The 23,849-nt window shown below is 41.5% G+C and overlaps 1 protein-coding gene across 6 annotated transcripts in view; it reads right to left on the bottom strand.

Annotated features, from left to right (window-relative positions):
• Positions 1-511: 511 nt before the first annotated feature.
• The window catches only part of thrb (thyroid hormone receptor beta), a 125,656-nt gene continuing 102,318 nt past the window's right edge, over positions 512-23,849 (bottom strand). For 3 of the 6 annotated variants that reach the window (XM_054745575.2, XM_054745571.2, XM_054745564.2), the window contains 7 exons: positions 12,997-13,097; positions 12,777-12,924; positions 12,476-12,681; positions 11,831-11,917; positions 11,604-11,750; positions 8,551-8,809; positions 512-5,705 (listed from right to left, as the gene is read on the bottom strand). In XM_054745575.2, coding sequence (XP_054601550.1) covers positions 5,464-5,705; positions 8,551-8,809; positions 11,604-11,750; positions 11,831-11,917; positions 12,476-12,681; positions 12,777-12,924; positions 12,997-13,097 — 1,190 coding nt within the window. In that variant the 3' untranslated portion in view covers positions 512-5,463. Of the gene's footprint in view, positions 5,706-8,550; positions 8,810-11,603; positions 11,751-11,830; positions 11,918-12,475; positions 12,682-12,776; positions 12,925-12,996; positions 13,098-13,557; positions 16,925-23,849 lie in introns of those variants that run through there. The other 3 variants (XM_054745557.2, XM_015955764.3, XM_054745580.2) reach the window with 3 other exon arrangements.

Raw genomic sequence — 23,849 nt, 5'->3', positions numbered from 1 at the left:
GGTCTGCCAGGCAACAGCATTTGTTGCATTTTTCAAACATGAAGTGGGAGTGGAGTTAGACTCTGGTAGGGGGTGACTTGCTCTTTAAAGCACATTGTTAAAATGGCCAAGGGTTTACGTTTAAAGCAGACTTCCGAATTCACAAAACAAAGTCCACTGACTTAAACACAAGTTTGGGAGCCAAGAGGAAACCAGCACTCTGATCCCTCGTCTGTTAAAAACCTCTAAAAGTTGTTAAGCTTCACCAAGCTTAACAACTAAAACCCATTTAAAAGCCATTAAAACAAAAACAAGTGGAGCACAAGAGAACTGGCACAGATCCAGTCTCTCTCTTCCTCCTGGCAGCTCTCCCTTTCATGCTGCTCAGGAGGTGATCAGCCCCAGTGAGTGCATCTGTGCAGGTAGGAGGAGGAGGAGGAGGCAAAGCACCGATTGTCCTCTGCAGCGTCCGATTTCTGAGACAAACAGCAACAGCTCAGCTGTAACGACGTACTAAAGAAGAAATAAAAAGTTCAAGCACAAAACTCTCCAAACCATGTTTATTAAGAGCTCGTTCACATTAGCTGCAGTGGCAGCAGACTGGATGTCCAGTAGAAGGATCAGTCGGGTACCCGGTTTGTGTAGAAAAGGTGGATTATACAAGAACATGAGGTCAGGAGTCTGCAGCTTCCTCCTGACTGAGACGTTACTAACGGTGAAGACCAGCTACAGGGTGAACAGTTCAGTCACTTTCTTTTGATTCCATTTGAAAGAAAAAAAAACTTTATCTCTTAATGTTCTGCAACATCAACATGTTCTTTTAACGCAGCCGTTTGTAAAAAATAATCAGCAATCTGAAAATATCCATCCTGTTTCCTTAGTGCTGTAAAAAAAGCTTTTCTGGTGCAGGTCTGGTTATTTACTGGTTTGTAACTGAGTAACGTCTGGTGGGAGAGAGAGAAGCAAACCGCCCAGTTCAGGAGAACCCGCTCCACCAATCAGAACCCGCCATGTTTGCACGCACCAACATTTAATATGTAATCAGATGAAAAGCGTCGTCGGTGATTACACTACGAGGGTCAAAAGCAGCCACTGCTGAACATTACCCATAATGCTTTGTGAACGAACACGAGCGTCAAACACCTGCCCGGAAGTTCAGCTGGGATCATCATAAACTACATCAAAAGCCTCGTTCTTTTTGCTGTTGTTGGTAAAACGGTGACTCAGGCGAATTAATTTGACAGGAAGGTGGCGCTAGAGTCATTTATATAGAGGTTCTTTGAAGCGTGTGTGTTGGAAGTCCTGGACCGGCTCTGTGGTAAATCCAGAACCGATCCCCTCACAGACCTCTGGAGAGTTGACCCCATGGACATAATTTTCACTTTAGAAGTGGGGGGGACACGGGGGGGGGGGGGTGTTGGGTGTCTTTACAGTATGCTCTAATGGGAAACAGGCTTCAACATAAACGGTTGTTTTCTGCTTGGTCCTAGAGCTCAACCAGTGTCAATTTAATATAGCGTAATATTGTTTTTGGATGGTAAAAAGTGCAGGGGTCAAAACTTGACTTCGGAAAAAGTGGAGGGGGGACATGTCCCCCCTGTCCCCCCCCAAAATTACGTCCATGGTTGACCCCTCTGACCCAGGCAGGCCTGGAGGTTCTACCAGAACCAGCTCACATGTGCTAATGATATCAGGTTTATTACTGAGAAGCATCATTACAAAAAATTAAAAAAAATCAACCAAACACACACTTCCTTATTATTTGTGCTAATATTTCACATTTGATATGAAAACAAAGGTTCCCAGAAGGAGCTGGAATCCCTGAAATGCTGCTGTAAGCTGTGCTACATACTGATGACCTTCTGACCCGACTGCTGGGGTTCTGTGGTTCTTTTACCAGAACCTAAACTAAAATATCTTTAAATACACGAATGAATCAAAAGTAAAAAAAAAAATGCTGATTTTAAACAGCAGCAGGCAAGTTGTGCTGTGTCCCCACATGGTGAGTAAAACGAGTTTAGTTTGGATCCTAACAGCCACACAGGTTTGGGTCAGCGATGGAAAGGGTACCAGAACATCTCAGAGCAACAGCAGGTGGATGGAAACATGATCGAAGCGCTGACTGGTTCTGACCCACTGGTCTAACTGGGTCACCTGAACTCAGGGCTGTTCTCATTCAGCTCCTCTCTCTCTGATTGTCTGTGCAGTCTGGTGTGTGTCTGTTTGAAGTGTGTGTGTGTGTGTGTGTTAGGTGTGTTGGTAACACTTTACAACAAAGATCTCTTTATTAACGTCACTTAGTACATTATTAAGCATTAATAAACTATTAAATAAAGTCTTAACTGGTTAATATTAATGTTAAAATTTAAGTATTAAGGACACTTAAAAGTCAACATCAGGAACATTAATAAAGGGACCCTTATTGCAAAGTGTCACCATTGGGTTAATGATGTTACAGGTGTGTGTGTGTGTGTGTGTGTGTGTGTCTGAGGTCCAGTGTGTGTATTGCTTTCATTAAAGTCACCAGTTCACACAAATGAAACCAAAAAGATGTTTTAGGTTTTGTGTGAAACTTGAACTGATCAGCTGTTTTTTGTTTACATAGTCAACATGATGAACCACAGCCTTCCCAGTCAGCTGACCCTCTGGGAAACATGATATGGATGAATACATCAATCAGCCGCAACGTTATGACCGCTGCCCGAGTCAACCCTTTTCTGTTAAGTTTCCATGAGCTTGAACGTGAACAAAACAAAGGAGATGATTTTGAACTTCAGAAGAAACAGGGTGGAGTCAAACACTGTTTCCATCATGGGAGAAGAAGTGGAGGTGGTTGAGGAATACAAATACCTTGGAGTTCACCTGGACAACAGACTGGACTGGAGAAAGAACAGCGAAGCCGTTTACAAGAAGGGACACAGCAGACTGCACTTCTTGAGGACGCTTAGGTCCTTCAGTGTCTGTAGCAAGATGCTGCAGATCTTCTACAAGTCTGTTGTTGAGAGTGTAATCTCTTCAGCCATCGTCTGTTGGGGTAGCAGCATCAGAAGCAGGGACCTGAAAAGGCTCAACAGCCTAATAAAAAAGGCTGGTTCTGTTCTGGAGACGACTGTGGAACCACTGGAGGAGATAATGCAAAGAAGGATTCTCCAGAGAATCAAGAAAATGATGGACAACCCTGAGCATCCTCTTCACAAGACTGTCCGACAACAGAGGAGTGTCTTCAGTCAGAGGCTTCTTCAGTTTGGCTGCAACACTGACCGCTACTGGAGATCCTTCCTGCCAACAGCCATTGTAATATACAATAACTCTTTGATGACTTGATTATTATTATTATTCTGAGCTACTACAGCAATCAATTTCCCTCTGGGATTAATAAAGTATTTTTGAATTGAATTGAATTGAATGTGTGGTGGTCAGGTCGGAGCAGCTCCATAATGAAGCCCGGTCTAAAGTGGTCCACGGACGGAAGCTGGTGAGGTCATAGGCATGTGAAGGCTGGTCTCGTTGTTCAGGAAGAATTTAGGGATGAAATATTAAAGTATAGGAGGATGATGATTGTAGTGAAGAAATTTATCACAAATAATAAAATGAAAGAATTTCAAAAGAAAAAAAACGCAGAAGTCCTCTGAGAACCGGGGTTTCTGTCTAAATCTGATGAGCTCAACCTTTTCCTCAGTCACACATCCAGCTGCTGTATAATAATATGAAGACTATTGTTTTTATTAGATTTGGTGTTTACATCCTCGTCTGTCAAACCACATGAATTACCCTGAAGCGACCTGACTGGTTTAATCTGGATGGATATAATAATCTTAATTCCCCTCCAGAGAAGGCTTTTAGTTATTGTTGGAGAAGGAAGTGATGTAATCCCGCTCAAACGGTTAGGGAGGAGGCAGAGCTGCTGATGCTGTCCTGTCTAAAGCAGACACGATGACCTGCGGAGACCAAACATGCACGAGTCCAAATGCTCTAGTAAGGTGGTCATAATGTTATGGCTGTCTGTGTTTTACATGGTTTCTTAAATAAACCATCAAAAGGAGGCGCTGACCCGGGGCCGGGGTGGGGGGGTGGTGTCACACGTCACTATTTAAACTAGTTTTATGGTCAAACTAAAACAGGTCAAAGTTCAATCTGAGGCACAGAGGAGTGACCTCACCAGGAGGAGCCATGCACCGTGGGTTTATAGACCCAACCGGACCGAACCGGTCTGGTGAGGATGTACGCGAGGCAGCCATCTTGAGTTTAAAAGTTGACCGATGAGACTCCCCAAAGCTGCGATTTGAGGTCAGCCTGAGGCACCATCATCATAAATGATCAGAAGAAACTAGTTGGGATCATTTTTTCTACAAAAAAGGAAAATCATGAAAAAATAAAGTTAAAATACTTTTTGAAATGTGCCTCAGATCCAGCTACGGTCACGTTTGCCGTTCCTGTCCTGCATTTCCTTTCATCTGCTGTCACACCGATCCGATGACAGGTGCGCTCTGCTCGTCACAACCAACTACAGGAGACGGCTAGAAGCTTCCAAACATCCCAGAAGTGAAGCCCGGTTATTTTCTTGCACGTTTCCGACTTCTCCAAGCTCTTTACATTCATCGGACGTCGTTTTCAGCTCTTCCAAAGTTGAACATTTGATTAGAAGCATTAAAAATATCTGTCTCTCTGCAGATAACACGGTTATTTCTTCCCTTCCAGCAGTCCCACTGGGCTGGGTCGCTAAACTGATGCAGACCAACAGACGGTCCTTTATGTTCACGTTCTGCTCTGAAATAATTCAAGTTATTTACAATATTATATCAACAAATCTGATTAGAAACTACGAGGTGTGTAATCACCAGCGGTTCCGGTTCTGATGTGGGTTTTTAGGGGAGAACATCTTCTCATGCAGCTTGCTTCAGAAGTTTACGGGAATACTCAGGGATACTGCACACACTGATATTTTGATACTGACAAACGTTCCTCTTGCTGCACAGTCCTGGTAATGACCACGGAGCAACGTTGTGTTCAGACCAGTGAAGACGGCCCTGCTGCTTGTTTGTTAGCTAGCATTTACCCCGGGAGGCTGCTCGGTGACAGCCAGTGAATGTCTAATGCTTCAGATGGTTCCAGAACATGGTGGGCTGCTGCAAGGTGGGCAGGTGGGTTCGGCGAGTGGAGCAGGTACGGAAACGGGCTTCTCACTGCGAGCAGCTGCTGAGCCGGTTAAACAAAAGGAAGAAAAATAGGTTTCCATGGTTCCCAACAATGAAAGTAAACCAGTAAAAGGCTATTCACATGTACCCGCAATGTGAGGAATGGTTCCACCCACAGCTAGACCACAGTTCTTCCTAAACTATGGAATGAAGTGACACGCAGTAGTATCAGAGTTCATTGAGACGGGCCTTCTGCTGGTTCTGCCCGAGACCACCAGGGCACAGAGGGTTCGTGCACACACACACACGCACGCACGCACGCACACACACACACACACAAGTCTGTTGGTCAGTCCTCAAAAACCTCCAGGAAGAGCGGAGGGAACAGCTCGGTGGGACACTCCACTTTCATGTGCAGGAAGCGGCTAGCGTGGCAGGCGCCGATCATCCGCAGGTCCGTCACCTTCATCAGCAGCTTGGGCCAGAAGTGGGCCACTTTGTGCTTTCGGGAGTTGATGTAATGTTCAAAAGCCAGAAGAAACTCCTCCTGGCAGCGCTCAATCCGATCCACGCTGGTCAGGCCCGGGCGATCTGAGGAGAGAACCGCATGGTGTCACACAGAAGTTACAGTAGAAAAAAAAGTATCAGTCAAAAGTGGATCCTTAATAAAAACAGCCTGAAGCAGCCATGATTAAGAGGACAACAGGTGTGTTGGACTGATCACTGGCGACAGGTGCAGTCCACATCTGTACTGCTCCGTGTCCGAGAAGCTCCGGATCTCCATTGTTGATCCACTTTCAGCAGGTTTACGTTTTTGTCGTGTTGTAGGGAAGAACCCCTTTCAATCAGTGCAATCTCTTAGTCAGGATCTGAAGGTGGATCAACAAGAACCAGAACAGAACCAAAACCAGACCACTTTACTGTCATACATCAAAAGAACATCCAAATTGAAAGGCTAATTCAAGGTGCTGGTTCTAATACACAGTCTACATGGGACAAGTAAAGAAAAGCCATAGCATAAAAACACTGCTGGCATCTAAGAGTACAAGAATTGCTCTTAAGTTATTATTTATAAACTGTTTGCATTCATGGTATTGATGTTTGGGGATGGCAACCGTAGAAGAGTCTGTTGATCTTTGATCTAGAGGACCTGTAACTTCTCCTCCGGTGATGAAAACCACTTCTGCTGGGCTGACCCGTTTACTCACGGATAAAAACAAGAGAGAATTGGTTGGTGTGTTGAACCACTTGTCACGTAGTTAAAGCGGGTCAGAACACCACGTAGTTAAAGCGGGTCAGAACACCACGTAGTTAAAGCGGGTCAGAACACCACACAGTTAAAGCGGGTCAGAACATCATGTAGTTAAAGCGGGTCAGAACACCACGTAGTTAAAGCGGGTCAGAACACCACACAGTTAAAGCGGGTCAGAACACCACGCAGTTAAAGCGGGTCAGAACACCACACAGTTAAAGCGGGTCAGAACACCACGTAGTTAAAGCGGGTCAGAACACCACGTAGTTAAAGCGGGTCAGAACACCACACAGTTAAAGCGGGTCAGAACACCACGCAGTTAAAGCGGGTCAGAACACCGCGTAGTTAAAGCGGGTCAGAACACCACGTAGTTAAAGCGGGTCAGAACACCACGCAGTTAAAGCGGGTCAGAACACCACACAGTTAAAGCGGGTCAGAACATCATGTAGTTAAAGCGGGTCAGAACACCACACAGTTAAAGCGGGTCAGAACACCGCGTAGTTAAAGCGGGTCAGAACACCACGTAGTTAAAGCGGGTCAGAACACCACACAGTTAAAGCGGGTCAGAACACCACGCAGTTAAAGCGGGTCAGAACACCACGCAGTTAAAGCGGGTCAGAACACCACGCAGTTAAAGCGGGTCAGAACACCACGTAGTTAAAGCGGGTCAGAACACCACGCAGTTAAAGCGGGTCAGAACACCACGCAGTTAAAGCGGGTCAGAACACCACGCAGTTAAAGCGGGTCAGAACACCACGCAGTTAAAGCGGGTCAGAACACCACGTAGTTAAAGCGGGTCAGAACACCACGTAGTTAAAGCGGGTCAGAACACCACGTAGTTAAAGCGGGTCAGAACACCATCGTAGTTAAAGCGGGTCAGAACACCACGCAGTTAAAGCGGGTCAGAACACCACGTAGTTAAAGCGGGTCAGAACACCACGCAGTTAAAGCGGGTCAGAACACCACCAGCTGGTGTTTATTGATCCTGATCAATGTGGAGTTTAACTGATCACAGATCATATAAAGTGTGTTTACAAGCATCAGCTGCTGTCTGACACAAAGTTGATCAAACATAGTGGTGAGTGAGTGAGTGAGTGAGTGAGTGAGTGAGTGAGTGAGTGAGTGAGTGAGTGAGTGAGTGGCTTTTTAATGACTCAGAATGAAGTGAATGGGTCTAGGTTGCTGGAGGTGGCGAAGCTGTAGCTACAAAACAGGTAAACAAAACTGTTTCTGTGTTTAAAAAAGAACGAAAGCATGGAATTAGAACCACGACACAGCAAGAACACACCTAAGATACATTTTATTCCCTCTAAGAACCTCAACAAAAATAACAAAGTGATCGCTCTTTCCAGACTGTTGCACCCTGATTTTTGGAATGATCTTCCTTCATCTCTATCGACAGTCTGGACAAATGAAAAGATCATTATGATTTTATGATTTGTTTGTTTTGTTTTTGATCTATGTGAAGCACTTTGTGATTCTCTGTTTGAGTGCTATATAAATAAAATGTACTTACTTACTAAATATGTTTAAAAATGCAGAATTTTTAAAGCTCTGGCTCACTGACCAGATACACAAGACAATCAACTATCAAAGCAAACTGATCCTTCTAACGTATTATTATCATCATCGCTGGTCTTAATGAGATAAAACTATATTTTAATCATGTTTTCTGGTCAAAGAGCCTCCAGTGGCCCCGGAGCCACAGGTTCCAGACCCCTGAAAAACCACAAAAACCTGACTGCTATTCAGTGTTCTACTACTAAGTCTTTCATATGAAACCGTGTTATTGGTTTATTTACGGCTTCTCTCTGAGCACCGATAACATAATTTGGCTGTTTAACCTTAACATGAAGGAGTGTAAGTTCCATGTGAACATGGTGGAACAGAAGGCCTGGTTCCCCTGGAGCGGTATTGATCTTTAGCCCACGCTGGCTGGACAAAGCTCCTCACATTGATTATGGTGATTCATTGATTGGACTGAGGTTTGATATGGATTTCATGTCAGAGCTAAGCAGGAGAGAACAAAGCAGAAGTCCAGAAGGAACATGGATGTAGGACTATTGGAGCTCCGGGGTTTATGGACTCAATCTGCTGTCTTTCCTGAACTCGGAGCAACATTTATACCAGTTCCAGCTGCAGCGCAAAAGGGACAACAGGAAGGAAGGAAGAGTCTGAGCTTACCGGATGAGAGCAGGATGACGGCCTGTAGAAGAGCCACCTCCGAGTCATCCAAGTCAAATGAGGCCAGCGAAATGCCCAGGTCAAAAATAGCATCCGAAACCACACCCAGGCCTCCATTTTTAAGCTGACCACGAGTGACGGCCATTTCACCGTTGAGTGTGAGGGTTTCGCTCTCTGGGTCGTAGCGCACGGCGGCTCTCAGAGACATGATCTCCATGCAGCAGCCTTTCAACAGGATGATCTGGTCTTCACAAGGCAGCTGCAACACAGGAAACATACACCTGGCATTTATATTCATAAACACATAATCATACCCATAAAACAACCAAATGACCTGTCTATCATTATTATTATTATTACTATAGTTCTTATGTACTATCATTATTACTATAGTTATTATGTACTATCATTATTACTATAGTTATTATGTACTATCATTATTATTATTACTATAGTTATTATGTACTATCATTATTATTATTATTACTATAGTTATTATGTACTATCATTATCATTATTACTATAGTTATTATGTACTATCATTATTATTATTATTATTACTATAGTTATTACGCACTATTATTACTATAGTTATTATGTACTATCATTATCATTTTTACTATAGTTATTATGTACTATCATTATTATTATTACTGTAGTTATTATGTACTATCATTATTATTATTATTACTATAGTTATTATGTACTATCATTATCATTATTACTATAGTTATTATGTACTATTATTATTATTATTATTATTATTATTATTATTACTATAGTTATTATGCACTATTATTACTAAAGTTATTATGTACTATCATTATCATTATTACTATAGTTATTATGTACTATCATTACTATTATTATTATTATTACTATAGTTATTATGCACTATTATTACTATAGTTATTATGTACTATCATTATCATTATTACTATAGTTATTATGTACTATCATTATTATTATTATTATTACTATAGTTATTACGCACTATTATTACTATAGTTATTATGTACTATCATTATTATTATTACTGTAGTTATTATGTACTATCATTATTATTATTATTACTATAGTTATTATGTACTATCATTATCATTATTACTATAGTTATTATGTACTATTATTATTATTATTATTATTATTATTATTATTACTATAGTTATTATGCACTATTATTACTAAAGTTATTATGTACTATCATTATCATTATTACTATAGTTAATATGTACTATCATTACTATTATTATTATTATTACTATAGTTATTATGCACTATTATTACTATAGTTATTATGTACTATCATTATAATAATTATTACTATTACTATAGTTATTGTTATGTACTATTATTATTATTACTATAGTTATTATATACAATTTTTATTATTATTACTATAGTTGTTATGAACTATTATTATTATTATTACTATAATTATTATTATGTTCTATAATTATTATTATGTACTATTATTATTACGACAGTTATTATAGTAATCGCCTCTGTCAGTGCGTCCCAGGGTAGCTGTGGCTACATCGTAGCTCATCACCATCAGTGTGTGAATGTGTGTGTGAATGGATGAATGGTACACTGTAGTGTAAAGCGCTTTGGAGTCCTTACTCTGAGAGGCGCTATACAAGTGCGGTTCATTTATCATTTATTTATTATTACTGCAGTTATTATATACTATCATTATTACTATAGTAATAGGTATATATCATTATTATTATTATTAATTATTACCATATTATTATTGATTATTTTTAAGATGAATATACATTTTACTATAGTAATTAATATTACTGATATTATTATTATTTTGTCATTATTATTGATATAGTTAATATTGTCACTATAGTTATTATTATTACTAATATTAATATGAATGCCATAATTATAATTTTTACTATTATTGTTACTACAACAATAATAATTATTGCTACATTTTTACAATCATTATCATTAGGGTTGTTCATAGAGTTCAGACAAAACAGCCCAATAACATATTAGTAACTAATAGTAACTCTTAATATGGTCTTATTAAACATAATATTTAATCATTTTACAGAACAAGAATTTTTCCTCTAATAAATCTTGCTAGTATTTATTTATATAATTATTTGAATCAATTAACTTACATTTTTTACTTAAATAATTGTCATGTAATTTTAAAATATTGGTAGTTTCTTGTTGTATTATTCAAATTATTGTTACTTTTGTCTCTTTGTTGATGTAATTTTATTTATATGCCAGGTTTGTTTATAAGAGATTTTAATTTATTTTCATTTTTAAATTTCACAATTTTATCAGAATTTAAAGGTTTCTCTGAATTTTGGCATCAACTTTGATCAACATAGTTATTAATATAGTTCGGTGTCATTAAATGATCATTTAATGATCTAGGAATTATTCAGACTGTGTTTATAATTAAATTAAAGGAAATTAGGAATAAGCTCCAGACAATTATAGCTTCAGGCACTAAAGCGACAGGAGAAATCAATAACATCCAGCTCAATTAACATACTTCATTTAAAGCTACCATGATAAAAGCATCAATATTCTACCTGATAAAAGATAAAAATAAGTAATAAATGTACACATTTGTGTAAAATTTTTTATTAAACAAAATAAAATCAAACAAATATGAAAATGTTTAAATACCACTGATGCTGCTTCTTTATCTGTGTTTTACACATAAGGGTCAGAATAAAAGACTGACATTGTTTTAAAAGATTTATTTCTAGTCTGACTTTTAAATGAAAACAATTTATATTTCCAAATATCAAAAATACTAAAATGTTTCAATAATAAATAGATTTTTAAATGTTTATCTGATTAAATCATTCTAATTTATTATTAGAAACTTAATTTCAGTTTATTAACCAAAGACAGAGAAAGTCAGTAATATTTTCACACTTTTTTGTCTTTCAAAATAATAATAATTAAGATTTTATTTTCTTCCATCAGACTGTTTAAAAACTGACTTTGTTCCTGTTGTAACAGTTTAATATGATATTGATTTCAACAGAAGATGAAAGGTCCACACTCACCTCACAGAACATAGGCAGCTTTTTGGCAAAGTCCACCACTCGAGTTATGGCGGGGGTGATAATTTTTGTAAACTGACTAAAGGCTTCGATATCCACCTTGTTCTCTTCCAGCGCATTGCCCACCGAGCCTTGACCAAAATCCTCTGGCTGCAAACACAAAAACAAAGATGTCTGCTGCGGTGTGCTGCTTCGGCGCCTCGGCAGAGTGTGTGTGGTCCGACTCTTACCTTAGTGTCCTTCACCCCTGCTGCACTCTGGTCAGAAGTATAGAATAAATTACATGTTATTTCATTAAGAAGCATTGCTTCCTCGACCTGTTGGATAATCAACAGGAATGGTGAAGTTTCAATGAAGAACCCGAGTCAAGTCAACTAAAAAGCAAACAAGTTAAACTGAAGACAGAAAGCACAAACAGAAAGTCCAGGTGAGTTTCTATGGCGGGATCCAGATCTAATCCCAGCAGGAATTCCGCACTCCGGAATCCCGCCATAGAAACCCAGAGCTCGGTCACAGCGGACAGACTTCAAACCTGGAGAGAGGGGTTAGATTTAGCAGAACAGAACGTAAAAATGTGTTAAACACAAAGCATGAAAATAAAAGCCACAATCAGACGGGAAACCAGGGAGGAGCAGAAGGAGAAAAGGAGGTGTTAGTGGCAGCAGGCAACAGTAAAACATGAGGAGAGGTTCCAGTTTAATTAGTGCTGCTGCGTTCAGGAACACTTTTCTCCATCGTCCAGCTAATTCTCCTCACTCTATAAGGAGATAGAGAAAACAACACACGCATATATTAACACGGCTGTGGTGGAGGAGACGGGGGGTGGGTGTGGCGAAGGCTGTGGCGAGGACGGAGCGGAGAGGACGACGTCTCACCAGGAATTTTCTCTTCTGCTTCCAGTGGTTTCCCTGTGCGTTGGTAGCCATGTGGGCCTCGGTCACCAGCCGGATCAGGTCCCACTCCTCCTGGGTGGGCTCCAGTCGGTCCCACGCCGTCTTCTGAAGCTCCTCCTTCCGACGGCGCTCGCGGTTCTCCTCAATCAGCTTCCGCTTGGCCAGCCGCTTGCTGTCGTCCAACACCACTGAGTCAGACGAGGGCAGGGGGGGTTCACATAAACACGAGTTATTCTGTCTGCTCTACGCTACAGGATCAGCTGTACTCCTCTGTCTGACTCACGGTCCGTAGCCATTCCCACTGCTATGCACTTCTTGAAGCGACATTCTTGGCACTGGTTTCGAGTCACTTTGTCGATGACGCATTTCCCTTCATACTTACAGGCGTAGGTGGGGTTGAGATTTTTCTGGATCGTCCTTCTGAAGAATCCCTGGAGAGGATGAGGTCGGGATTAGGAAAGGTGACGGAGCAGACAGCAAAGTTTGGCCCCGGTGTGCGTTACCTTACAACCCTCACAGGTGATGCAGCGATAGTGATAACCGGTGGCTTTGTCCCCACAGACTACACACAGCTCATCCTTGTCCAGGTAACTGGGAATGTACCCTGCAGACACAGACAGACACGAGCTCAAGGGTTGGGTCTGACACGGGGACACTCTCTCTAAAACACTCACATCTGCTGCAAGGAACCAATAACAACCAGTTTCTACACATTTCATGTTTTTGCCTCCAGTGACTTCAATTACCAGTCCTCCCAGTCCAGTCCTGGTGCTGGTCTTAATGAGATCTGACCTTTGACTGCTGACGGCCTCCAGATCTAAGCGTGCAACTACTGAACAATAACTTTTTAAGGATCATTAAGAAGAACAATAAATGCTCTGACACAAGCTTTCTGTTGCCTTTCCATCTATCTGAGCACCCGACCCGCCTCCGTCAATGACCCCGAGTCCGACTCACAGAGCCAACACCACCAGGAGCCCAGGCTTTAGCAGATCGGACATGACATCGCAGACTGACTGATCACCAGGTTCTTTAGCCAGACAGTCCCAGTCCGGACATCCTACCTTTCCTGTGGGCTCCGTGCATCCACTGCAGGTGGGAAAAGTCCGGTTTGATTTCAGGGAAGAACTCTGGCTGATGATGGAAGTGACTGAGAGGAACCTCCATGTTGCAGAACTCTGTCTTAAAGGAGGACGGACCAGCAGCGTATGAGCAGGAGTAGTGCTGGCTGGGGGGCCAAGCCTGCTCCATGCAGGGCGGGTGGTGCAGAGGCTGGGGTTCATAGTAGCCGGGCCCCTCTCCGGGATACATGCAATGATCCCCACCGCCCGGAACGCTGTAGCCTCCAACCCCAGGGTGGGGCACTTCATACATGTCAGGTATGCAGAAGTTCATCATGAAGAGCCGCGGCAACACATAAAAAAAGTCAGCAAACTACAAAAACGTAGATAGAAAGGTCTTTAGCCTGGTTCTCAAGATAAATAAAACATTTATTTCCTCTCAGAAAGGGGAAAAAAACTTCTAGAAGCTCCACTAGAAGCATAAACCTTTTATCCAGCAAATCCACAGACTACAGACTACACCTAGCAACGGCCCCACCCGCCACCACCCGGCCGAATTGGGAAGCAGAGATTTATGACGACGAAGGGCTCTAATCTGACACTCCGCAAATCCTTGATGTGCCACTTCCACTGGCCATGTCACAGATTAGGATCTGTGTGTGTCGCACCTACAGTAAGTACCGGCCCACAGGAGAGGACGGCGCCTCCGGGACAGCAGGAAGGGGAACAAAAAAGGTCTAAAAACTTCAAATATCAAAGAATCACAAAGATTCAGGAGTTTCATCAACATCACCACCTAATGCATCGCTAAGGTGATTCTGCAGGGTGGCGCACAAAGAAAATATGACCCAACTGACCCGAGACAAGCACGTTCAAAGCTCACTGCTGTGGCCAAATGAATCTCCCATTGGTCTGTGGACGTTAGCGGTGGAACATGTTGCATAGGCTGCTTCAGATAATATGCTTATTAGCTTGGACTGAAGCGATCTTCAGCCATATTGATCAGGCTTCCTGTTCAATAATGAGGGGATAAGCCTTATGGCCAGGACGTGTGACCAGAGTCAGGCTGAGAGCAGCTAAAGGCAAAAAGGTGAAGCTTCAGACTGGAAGACCGTTACTAATTACTTTAGATTATAGCTAATACTGCAGAAAGCAGCGCGCATGCACACACACGCACACACACACACACACACACACACCCCATCGTCCATCGGGAAGCTCAGAGGAAGAAAACGTTCGGTAAAAATGACTCAAACGTCAAACATCTTTGGGACCAAAGTTAAAAACAGCAGTTAAAACGGTTAAAAACTCATTTTCCCACTCTGACCTGAATTCAAGAAACACAAGCAGGTCCAACTAAAACTAGAAGCCCAAATCCTGAACATCGTGTGTTTGTGTTGGAGCTCGTGGTTGTTTGGTTGCAAGTTCCCAGCAGCTGGTCACAGCAGGGTTTTCCACAGCGTCGGTTAAAAACGGCACAAACAGCCTGAAAAAGTCCACAAACTCAACTTCAACCTGAACTTCAGTCTTCATGTCGATGACATCACTTCACACAGCCCTCCTCTGGTTTAGGAAACGCTTAAATTAGTACCGAAGTTTGACTGAAACGTTTCGGTTTCTCTCAGCCAGAGCTGTTTGGTTATTCGAGTCTTTACTTACTCTGAAAATAAAATAACAAGGAAACATTAAAGAAGCTTAATCGGGTAAGCCTCTGGTGTTTATACAGGTCCACCGGAGCATTAAGAGCATTAATTTGAGGGGAAAAAAAGTCTTCCTTCTAAGATTTGTTCTTTAGGACACCCGTACATCTTCATGTTTCAGAGAAAGATCCGAGCAGGACCGGAAACGGCTCCAAACTACGTCTGCTTAAGAAGCGCCGGGACGGCAGGCTGGCGTATGGAGCTGCACTTGAACACAACCAGATGAAGTCAGACTTCTTTTATTACTCATTTCTACACCTTTTAATTCCCAGTTAGATCATGCTCTGTGCAGGCGCTGATAATCCAGTAATGCAGCTTAAACCTTGAGACAAAAAGCCTGACAAAGTGATTATGTGTCCAGATATAATATGACGCTTAAGGCGTCTTAACCACGTTGACTTGTGTTGAGGCAACAAGTAGAACAGCACAGCACTGGCTTTTTAATCTCATTAGATGCGGAGCACAAAAGGTCCGGCGCGATGGAAATGTGCATCTGCTGCATAAATCGGGCTGAGATGAGCCCGACGGGTCATTATGGGATGCTTTACCAGCTCCTAAAGATGCTTGGAGGTGAAACTACATCACGCAAATTAAGCAGCTCTGGTGTAAAAGCTGCAGGACAAAGAGCCGGAGGATTAGGGAATGCCGCAGACCTAACGGTGAAGCAGAGAAGACACAGAACTTTCTAGTCCAGTTAGGCTACAGTTAACCCAACAAGGTTATTTATGAGGACAAAAGCCAAAGGAAAGAACAACTATGTGAATAAAGCACAAACAACATCCTGGATAAAGGATAAAGGAGCGATCTGAACAAGGGAAACCGGCATCTGAATGTGGTCAAGTATTAAATTGAATGAAGGAAAAATCAATGAGAGAAACACAAAAAATTGTGAAACTTTACAATGAAAAAAGGAAAACATGACAAATCTGAAAGAAGGACAAACAGTAGCCGGGTCAAATACGAGTCAGACAGGAAGTCCAACTAGAAAAAGGCCAGACAAACATCTGCTGGGAGGAAACTAGAACAACTTGAGCTACGAGCAACAGAAGCTCTGATGGTCCCACATGAGATGATTGATGATTTTCACAGGGAGCTAAATAAATTCTTCACTTCCTGTGAGAACATGAATGACTGAAGTCTATGGGGAGACTAAGCCACGCCCATCTACTTCTGGTCCATGGGGTCCCCTGATGTCTGTTAGATGCGTGCCATGGATTTCACGTGTGATATCTGTGAATTTTAAAGACACATTTTGTTGCCAAGCTTATTTTCAACAGGCGACAAAAGTAAGTTTTGTGTGAACAAGATGACTACAACTGCTCGTTTCACAAAACTGACGTCATCAAACCAGACAAGAAGAAGAAAAACGGCTTTGACTTCAGCAAGCTTCACATCCTTCTTCCAGGATAAAAGAAAGAGCATTAAAAGTGGAGAAAACCTCCATGGGTCAGCCATGTGGTTTATAGCAGCTACGAGATTTTGCTGTGATGTCATTCTATTAATAAAATAAATAATGGAAACACAATATTTATCATTTAAAATGAAGTATAATGTGTGATTCAGGGCGTAGGGCAAAGCAGATTAGAAAATAACTTTTATAGCCCCGTTCCCTTATTTAATTTGTTCAGGGCGACCCATGAGCTGAAGGTTGGATGTCAACCGGAACGGAGGAGATGTAAAAGACAGTTTACTCGCGAGCTCCCTCACCTCTGGGAGCAACTTAGACTTGAAACGGCAGTGAAGGCGTTTCAAGTATCGAGTCCAGCAACGTCACAATATCACAGGAGAATTGCAGGACCACGTGGGATTTCTGAAGTTCACAGGAGAACAAGTAAGGAGAAAGACGGCAGCATGCATCCAAAAAGGTCTGTGGTTCATTTTCTGTTCCGTTTGCCTTACCTTATCAAAGGTTTCCCAGGAAATAATGTACTTTTCCTCCTAAATCAACAACAGAAAATGCGTTTAGAAGATTTCCAGATTTTTCCCACTGCTTTAGTATTCGACTCCGTCTGGCCTGAACTGCGGTCTTTGGAAGCGCAGCACATAAAAATAGGCTTGAAGGAAAAGAATGCATCCTTACAATTCTAGAACGACTCTAAAGCGTTATGCTTTGCGGCCGGTGAAGAAGTACCCATCCACTACAGGTGGTCATAAAATTAGCATATCATGACAAAGTTTATTTATTTCAGTAATTCTTTTCAAAAAGTGAAACTGATATATTTCAAATGTTTATTTTAATTTCCATGATTATAACTGACAACTGATGAAAATACCAAATTCAGTATTATTAGAATAATGTTCAGTACTGAAGACCCCTGGTGCCATACTCTAATCAGCTAATTAACTCAAAACACCTGAAAAAGCATTTAAATGGTCTCTCAGTCAGTGCGTTTACATACAGCCAGTAACTCTTTTAAAACCCGAATATTCACAATAACCCGGTTCCGCAGGTCCTTGTAAACACCGCCAAAAACCCGGATATGCTCATAACCGGGTTTTAAAAAACCCGGTTACTACACCTGGGGTAACCCTTTTCTAACCCGAATGTTTGGTCGTGTAAACGCATACCGGGATATCCCCATCAAAGCGTGTGTTCTGCACATGCTCTGTTCGCAAGGAATCATGGTCTTTTGAGTAGCGAGACGTCTTGTATGCGCCAGAACACCGGAAGTAAACAACAAGTTGGGGGCAAAATGGCGAGTCGCGGCACAGCACCACACTTTGAGTGACGAGGAAACTAAAGCGCAAACAAACGCGGTCACTATCTCTTCCGAACTGGGAAACATGTCGTTTTCACGGATACCGGAACAAGAAGAACCGGAAATGACGCATATTGCGTCTGGACGTATTCCATACGTCCTGACGCTACCCCAACGTCCGGAGTTAAATCGGGTTATGCACGTTAGAGGTAACTCTTTCTATTTATGCTTGTAAACGGGTTATTCTGATCAACTCAGAAACCCGAATCCCGACCTTAACCCGATCATAACCCGGATATTGGCTGCATGTAAACATACTGAGTATAGTTCTGCAGGATACACAAACATGGGGAAGACTGCTGACTGTCCAAAAGGCGGCTATTGACACTTTGCACAAGGAGGGCAAGACAGAAAAGGTCATTGCTAAAGAGGCTGGCTGTTCACAGAGCTCTGGGTCCAAGCACATTAATAGAGAGGTGAAGAGAAGGACATGGTGTGGTAGAAAAAAGTGTACAACAATAGGGATAACTGCACCCTGGAAAGGATTGTGAAACAAAATCCATTCTACAATGTGGGGGAAATTCACAGAGTGGACTGCAGCTAGAGTCAGAGCTTCAAGAACCACCACGCGTGTGCAAGACATGTTTCAGCATGTTGTGTCAAGCCACTCTTGAACAAGAGACAGTGTCAGAAGCATCTCACCTGGGCTAAAGACTAAATGGACTGGACTGGAGCTGAGTGGTCCAAAGTTACGTTCTCTGATGAAAGCAAACTTTGCATTTCCTTTGGAAACCAAGGTCCCAGAGTCTGAAGGAAGAGAGGGGAGGCACAGAATCCATGATGCTTGAGGTCCAGCGTAAAGTTTCCACAGTCAGTGATGGTTTGGGGTGCCATGCCATCTGCCGATGATGGTCCATTGTGTTTTCTGAGATCAAAGGTCAACGCAACCATCTACCAGGAAGTTTCATAGCAGTTCATGATTCCTGCTGCTGACCAACTTTATGGAGTTGAAGATTTCATTTTCCAGCAGGACTTAGGTACCTATGCACAGTGTCAAAGCTACTAGTACCTGGTTTAAGGACCATGGAGTCCCTGTTGTTGATTGGCCAGACTGACCTTAATCTCATAGAAAATCTATGGGGTATTGTGAAGAGGAAGGTGCAATACAGCAGATCCAACAATTCAGAAGAACTGAAGGCCACCATCAGAGCAACATGGGCTCTCATAACACCTGAGCAGTGCCACAGACTGATGGACTCTGTGCCACACCGCGTTGCTGCAGTAATCCAGGCCAAAGGAGCCCCAACTAAATATTGAGTCCTGTACATGTTCAGACTTTTCATTTTGGCCAACATTTCTAAAATTCCTTTTTTTGCATTGGTCTTAATTAACATTCTAATGTTCTGAGATGCTGAATTTAGGATTTTTATTAATTGTCAGTTATAATCGTCAACATTAAAGAAATAAACATTTGAAATATATCAGTCTGTCATGAATAAATCTGATATACAAGTTTCACCTTTAGAATGGAATTACTGAAATAAATAAACTTTGTAGTGGTATTCTAATTTTATGACCAGCACTTGTATAATGGCGACTTGGGCTTCCGGTGGAAAGGCTCAGTTAGGCTCCGTATAGGAGCTTTGGTGTGGACAGCGGACATCGATCTTAAATCTATTACAGATGTTCCCTCAGATCAATCTGATCCCATCTGAAGCTGCATGGTGATGCAGTTAGAAGCTTTGCTTCCTCATAGCAAGGAGGTTCCAGGTTCGAATCCCAGCTGTGGCCTTTCTGCATAGAGTTATCCTGTTCTCTCCATGCATGTGCAGAGTTCATAGGCGTTGTTTTAACCGGGGTTGCCAGGTACTTGTCACCACCAATAATTCTAGTGGGCAGTTTTGGTCTGACCATGTTAAACTCCTGTTGCGATTATTTTTTCCAGGATTGATCCATCTCCTCTACTCTCTGCAGAAGTACTAGAACAAAATAAATAAAGTAAATAACTGTGATTTAAACCCCTCTGTACCGGTTTCAGTCATGGCGCTTTTAAGCTCCCTGTCAACTTAAAAACTATATTTCTTTAAAAGTGTGGAACACTGACAAACCATTTTAATGATTATTTCTGATTAGAATCGCTCACTTTGAGTTTTTCATGCAAGCTGAACATGAAATTAGTCTCCTACGCCTATCTCCTGCATTAGCTTCTCCTACTACAGACCACGGCAAAATTACTGATTAACCTACAACTTTAATACATATATATTGCATTGCATTAATAATATTTTACCTGTAAATAAAAATAAAACTCCTTAATTTATATTGTTTAATTTTCAACATTTCTACAAAGAGTGTGGCATGCTGGGAAATCGGTCCCATCCAATCCGTGATCAATGCGCAGAATCGCTAGTGCTAACCTAAACCTTAATGTAAAAAATTGATAAAACTGGGTTGTTGTCAGTTTTACTGTCAGGGCTGCACTTACAGCATAGTATTTTTTGGATATTGGTTGTTTTTCTCTCAGACAGCACTACTGTGAGACTGCAACTCTTATCTGGCAGATCACAGACCGCTCATCTCTGGTGAGGGAGTGCGTAGTTAACCGAAACCTGACACAGGTAAGCTAAGTATTATTTTATGGGTATTTGCTTTGGCCCAGAGGTTAGGTGCTTGTCTATTACAGGGTTCCTACGGGTTTCATCAAGTTAAATTCAAGACTTTTTAAGACCTTTTCAAGACCACTTCTATAAAAAAATTATTACCTATTTCCCAGCCCTACAGGCAAAAAGGAAATCCTTGAACTTCTGTTAATTTATTTATCTTTTTTTATTACATTTCGCCAAAACACTCAGTAGAGAACATTACCAGAAAGGTTTGAGCTTTCACACAAAGGGTAGATATAACGAAAAACACATGTTTAAAATATAACAGCGTCAGTAGGGCTGGGTACCAGGAGGTATTTCTGGATACTACTACTTTAACAATACCTGGTTCTTGATGGCGGTACCTTAGCAATGCTTTTGTTGAAATCTATATTTTTAAATTTTAAGACAGGATATCAAACTACTTAAACATTTTGTTCTTTTTGTTTATATTAATTTATATTATACTTTATTTCAGCAAAGCTACAGTGCAAACAGCAAAGGCACAAAATTTTAAAATCTGTATAAAAATAACCTTCATTAATGCTTCATTTCATGTCATTAATAACAACTCTGCTGAACTGCATTTTATAATTGCTGGTAAACAACAAGTAAGTTAATAAATAAACCTAATAAAAAGTCTAACAATTACTTATATGTAAATAAAAATTAATAATTGTCCCCAGCAATCTTCAAGCCACTTTCACATTTATAGTTATTGTCCACAGTAATATTAAAAACATATGTGTGAAGTTAGCATATTCTCCTTATGCAGGTGTGGCTTTAGCATGTTCTCTACATGCATGTGTTGAGTTAACATGTTCTCTACATGCATGTGTGGAGTTAACATGTTCTCTACATGCATGTGTGGAGTTAACATGTTCTCTCCCTGTATGGGTTGAGTTAACATGTTCTCTCCCTGCATGGGTTGAGTTAACATGTTTTATTTATGCGAGCATTGAGTTTGCATGTTCTCTACATGCGTGCGTTGAGTTAGCATGTTCTCTACATGCGGGTGTGAAGTTAGCATGTTCTCTACATGCGTGTGTGGAGTTAGCATGTTCTCTACATGCGTGTGTGGAGTTAGCATGTTCTCTACATGCGTGCGTGGAGTTAGCATGTTCTCTTCATGCGTGCGTGGAGTTAGCATGCTCTCTACATGCGTGCGTGGAGTTAGCATGTTCTCTACATGCGTGTGTGGAGTTAGCATGCTCTCTACATGCGTGTGTGGAGTTAGCATGCTCTCTACATGCGTGCGTGGAGTTAGCATGCTCTCTACATGCGTGCGTGGAGTTAGCATGTTCTCTTCATGCGTGTGTGGAGTTAGCATGTTCTCTTCATGCGTGTGTGGAGTTAGCATGTTCTCTTCATGCGTGTGTAGAGTTAGCATGTCCTCTACATGCGTGTGTGGAGTTAGCATGTTCTTTACATGCGTGTGTTGAGTTTGCATGTTCTCTACATGGATTTGTGGAGTTAGCATGTTCTCCAAATGCCTGTGTTGAGTTAGCATGTTCTCTACATGCATTTGTGGAGTTAGCATGTTCTCCACATGCATGTGTTGAGTTAGCATGTTCTATTTATGCATGTGATGAGTTAGCATGTTTTATTTATACGTGCGTTGAGTTAGCATGTTCTCTACATGCGTGTGTGGAGTTAGCATGTTCTCTTCATGCGTGTGTGGAGTTAGCATGTTCTCTACATGCGGGTGTGGAGTTAGCATGTTCTCTACATGCGGGTGTGGAGTTAGCATGTTCTCTACATGCGTGTGTGGAGTTAGCATGTTCTCTACATGCGTGCGTGGAGTTAGCATGCTCTCTACATGCGTGCGTGGAGTTAGCATGCTCTCTACATGCGTGCGTGGAGTTAGCATGTTCTCTTCATGCGTGTGTGGAGTTAGCATGTTCTCTTCATGCGTGTGTGGAGTTAGCATGTTCTCTTCATGCGTGTGTAGAGTTAGCATGTCCTCTACATGCGTGTGTGGAGTTAGCATGTTCTTTACATGCGTGTGTTGAGTTTGCATGTTCTCTACATGGATTTGTGGAGTTAGCATGTTCTCCACATGCATGTGTTGAGTTAGCATGTTCTCTACATGCATTTGTGGAGTTAGCATGTTCTCCACATGCATGTGTTGAGTTAGCATGTTCTATTTATGCATGTGATGAGTTAGCATGTTTTATTTATACATGCGTTGAGTTAGCATGTTCTCTACATGCGTGTGTGGAGTTAGCATGTTCTCTACATGCGTGTGTGGAGTTAGCATGTTCTCTACATGCGTGTGTGGAGTTAGCATGTTCTCTACATGTGTGTGTGTGGAGTTAGCATGTTCTTTACATGCATGTGTTGAGTTAGCATGTTCTCTACATGCATGTGTGGAGTTAGCATGTTCTCTACATGCATAAAATGGTTTTCAATGGTTTTGCTCTAACAGAAGAAAAGCAGACGTGTCAGGTGAAATGGAAACTCTTAATTGTCCCTAGGACGGGTTGTATGTCTAATTTGTCTCTGATGGATGGTCATTAGTTAGTGTGTCCCTGTCCCTTGCCAGATGACTGCTGGAGCTAAACACCAGCTCCCCAAGACTCTAGTAAAGAAAAAAAATGTATCACTCACTCACTCACGCACGCACGCACGCACGCACGCACACACACACACACACACACAATTACCCGTTCATACTGCAGGGTGATTTCTACTGAAGCAATAAAAACCTCCAGAAAGTAATCCCTAAAGGAAAGCTTCCTCTAACCGCCGCTATTTCCACTCAGAAATTATTTTAATTTAAATGCGACCACCATCAGACTCCTGAAGTCTGCATGTGCAGAAGGTGTGATGTTGTGTGTTGCATTTATGGTAAGTAAATATGGATGCTACATGTTAGCATGTGTGTGATCTGAACCACCAAAGCTGTGAAGCTAAGCTTGTTGTGCATGTGATCCCACCACCCCTGCACTCATATATGACATTGGTCACGTCTGACATAAATGTTACATACGTGTGCGGTTTAGAACCACAGTCAGAAGGATCGCGTACCTAGCCGTTAGCTCGTCAGTCCTAAAGGGTTTAAACTATTTATCTGAACAGAAGCTGCTCATGAAGCTGTCTGCAATAACCAATAAGGTCATTATTTACATATTTAACATGAAACATATTTTTCTTACATTTTTAAGTTCATTACAAATGTCACAGCTTTTCTGGAAGTTTTGATTTCTCTTTTCTTTTATGTTGATGTTTTGACCAAGTTGTGAACATTTAAA

The sequence above is a fragment of the Nothobranchius furzeri genome, chromosome 11, assembly GCF_043380555.1.
Source record: "Nothobranchius furzeri strain GRZ-AD chromosome 11, NfurGRZ-RIMD1, whole genome shotgun sequence".
NCBI lineage: Eukaryota > Metazoa > Chordata > Actinopteri > Cyprinodontiformes > Nothobranchiidae > Nothobranchius > Nothobranchius furzeri.
This window is presented reverse-complemented; position numbering and strand designations above follow the sequence as displayed.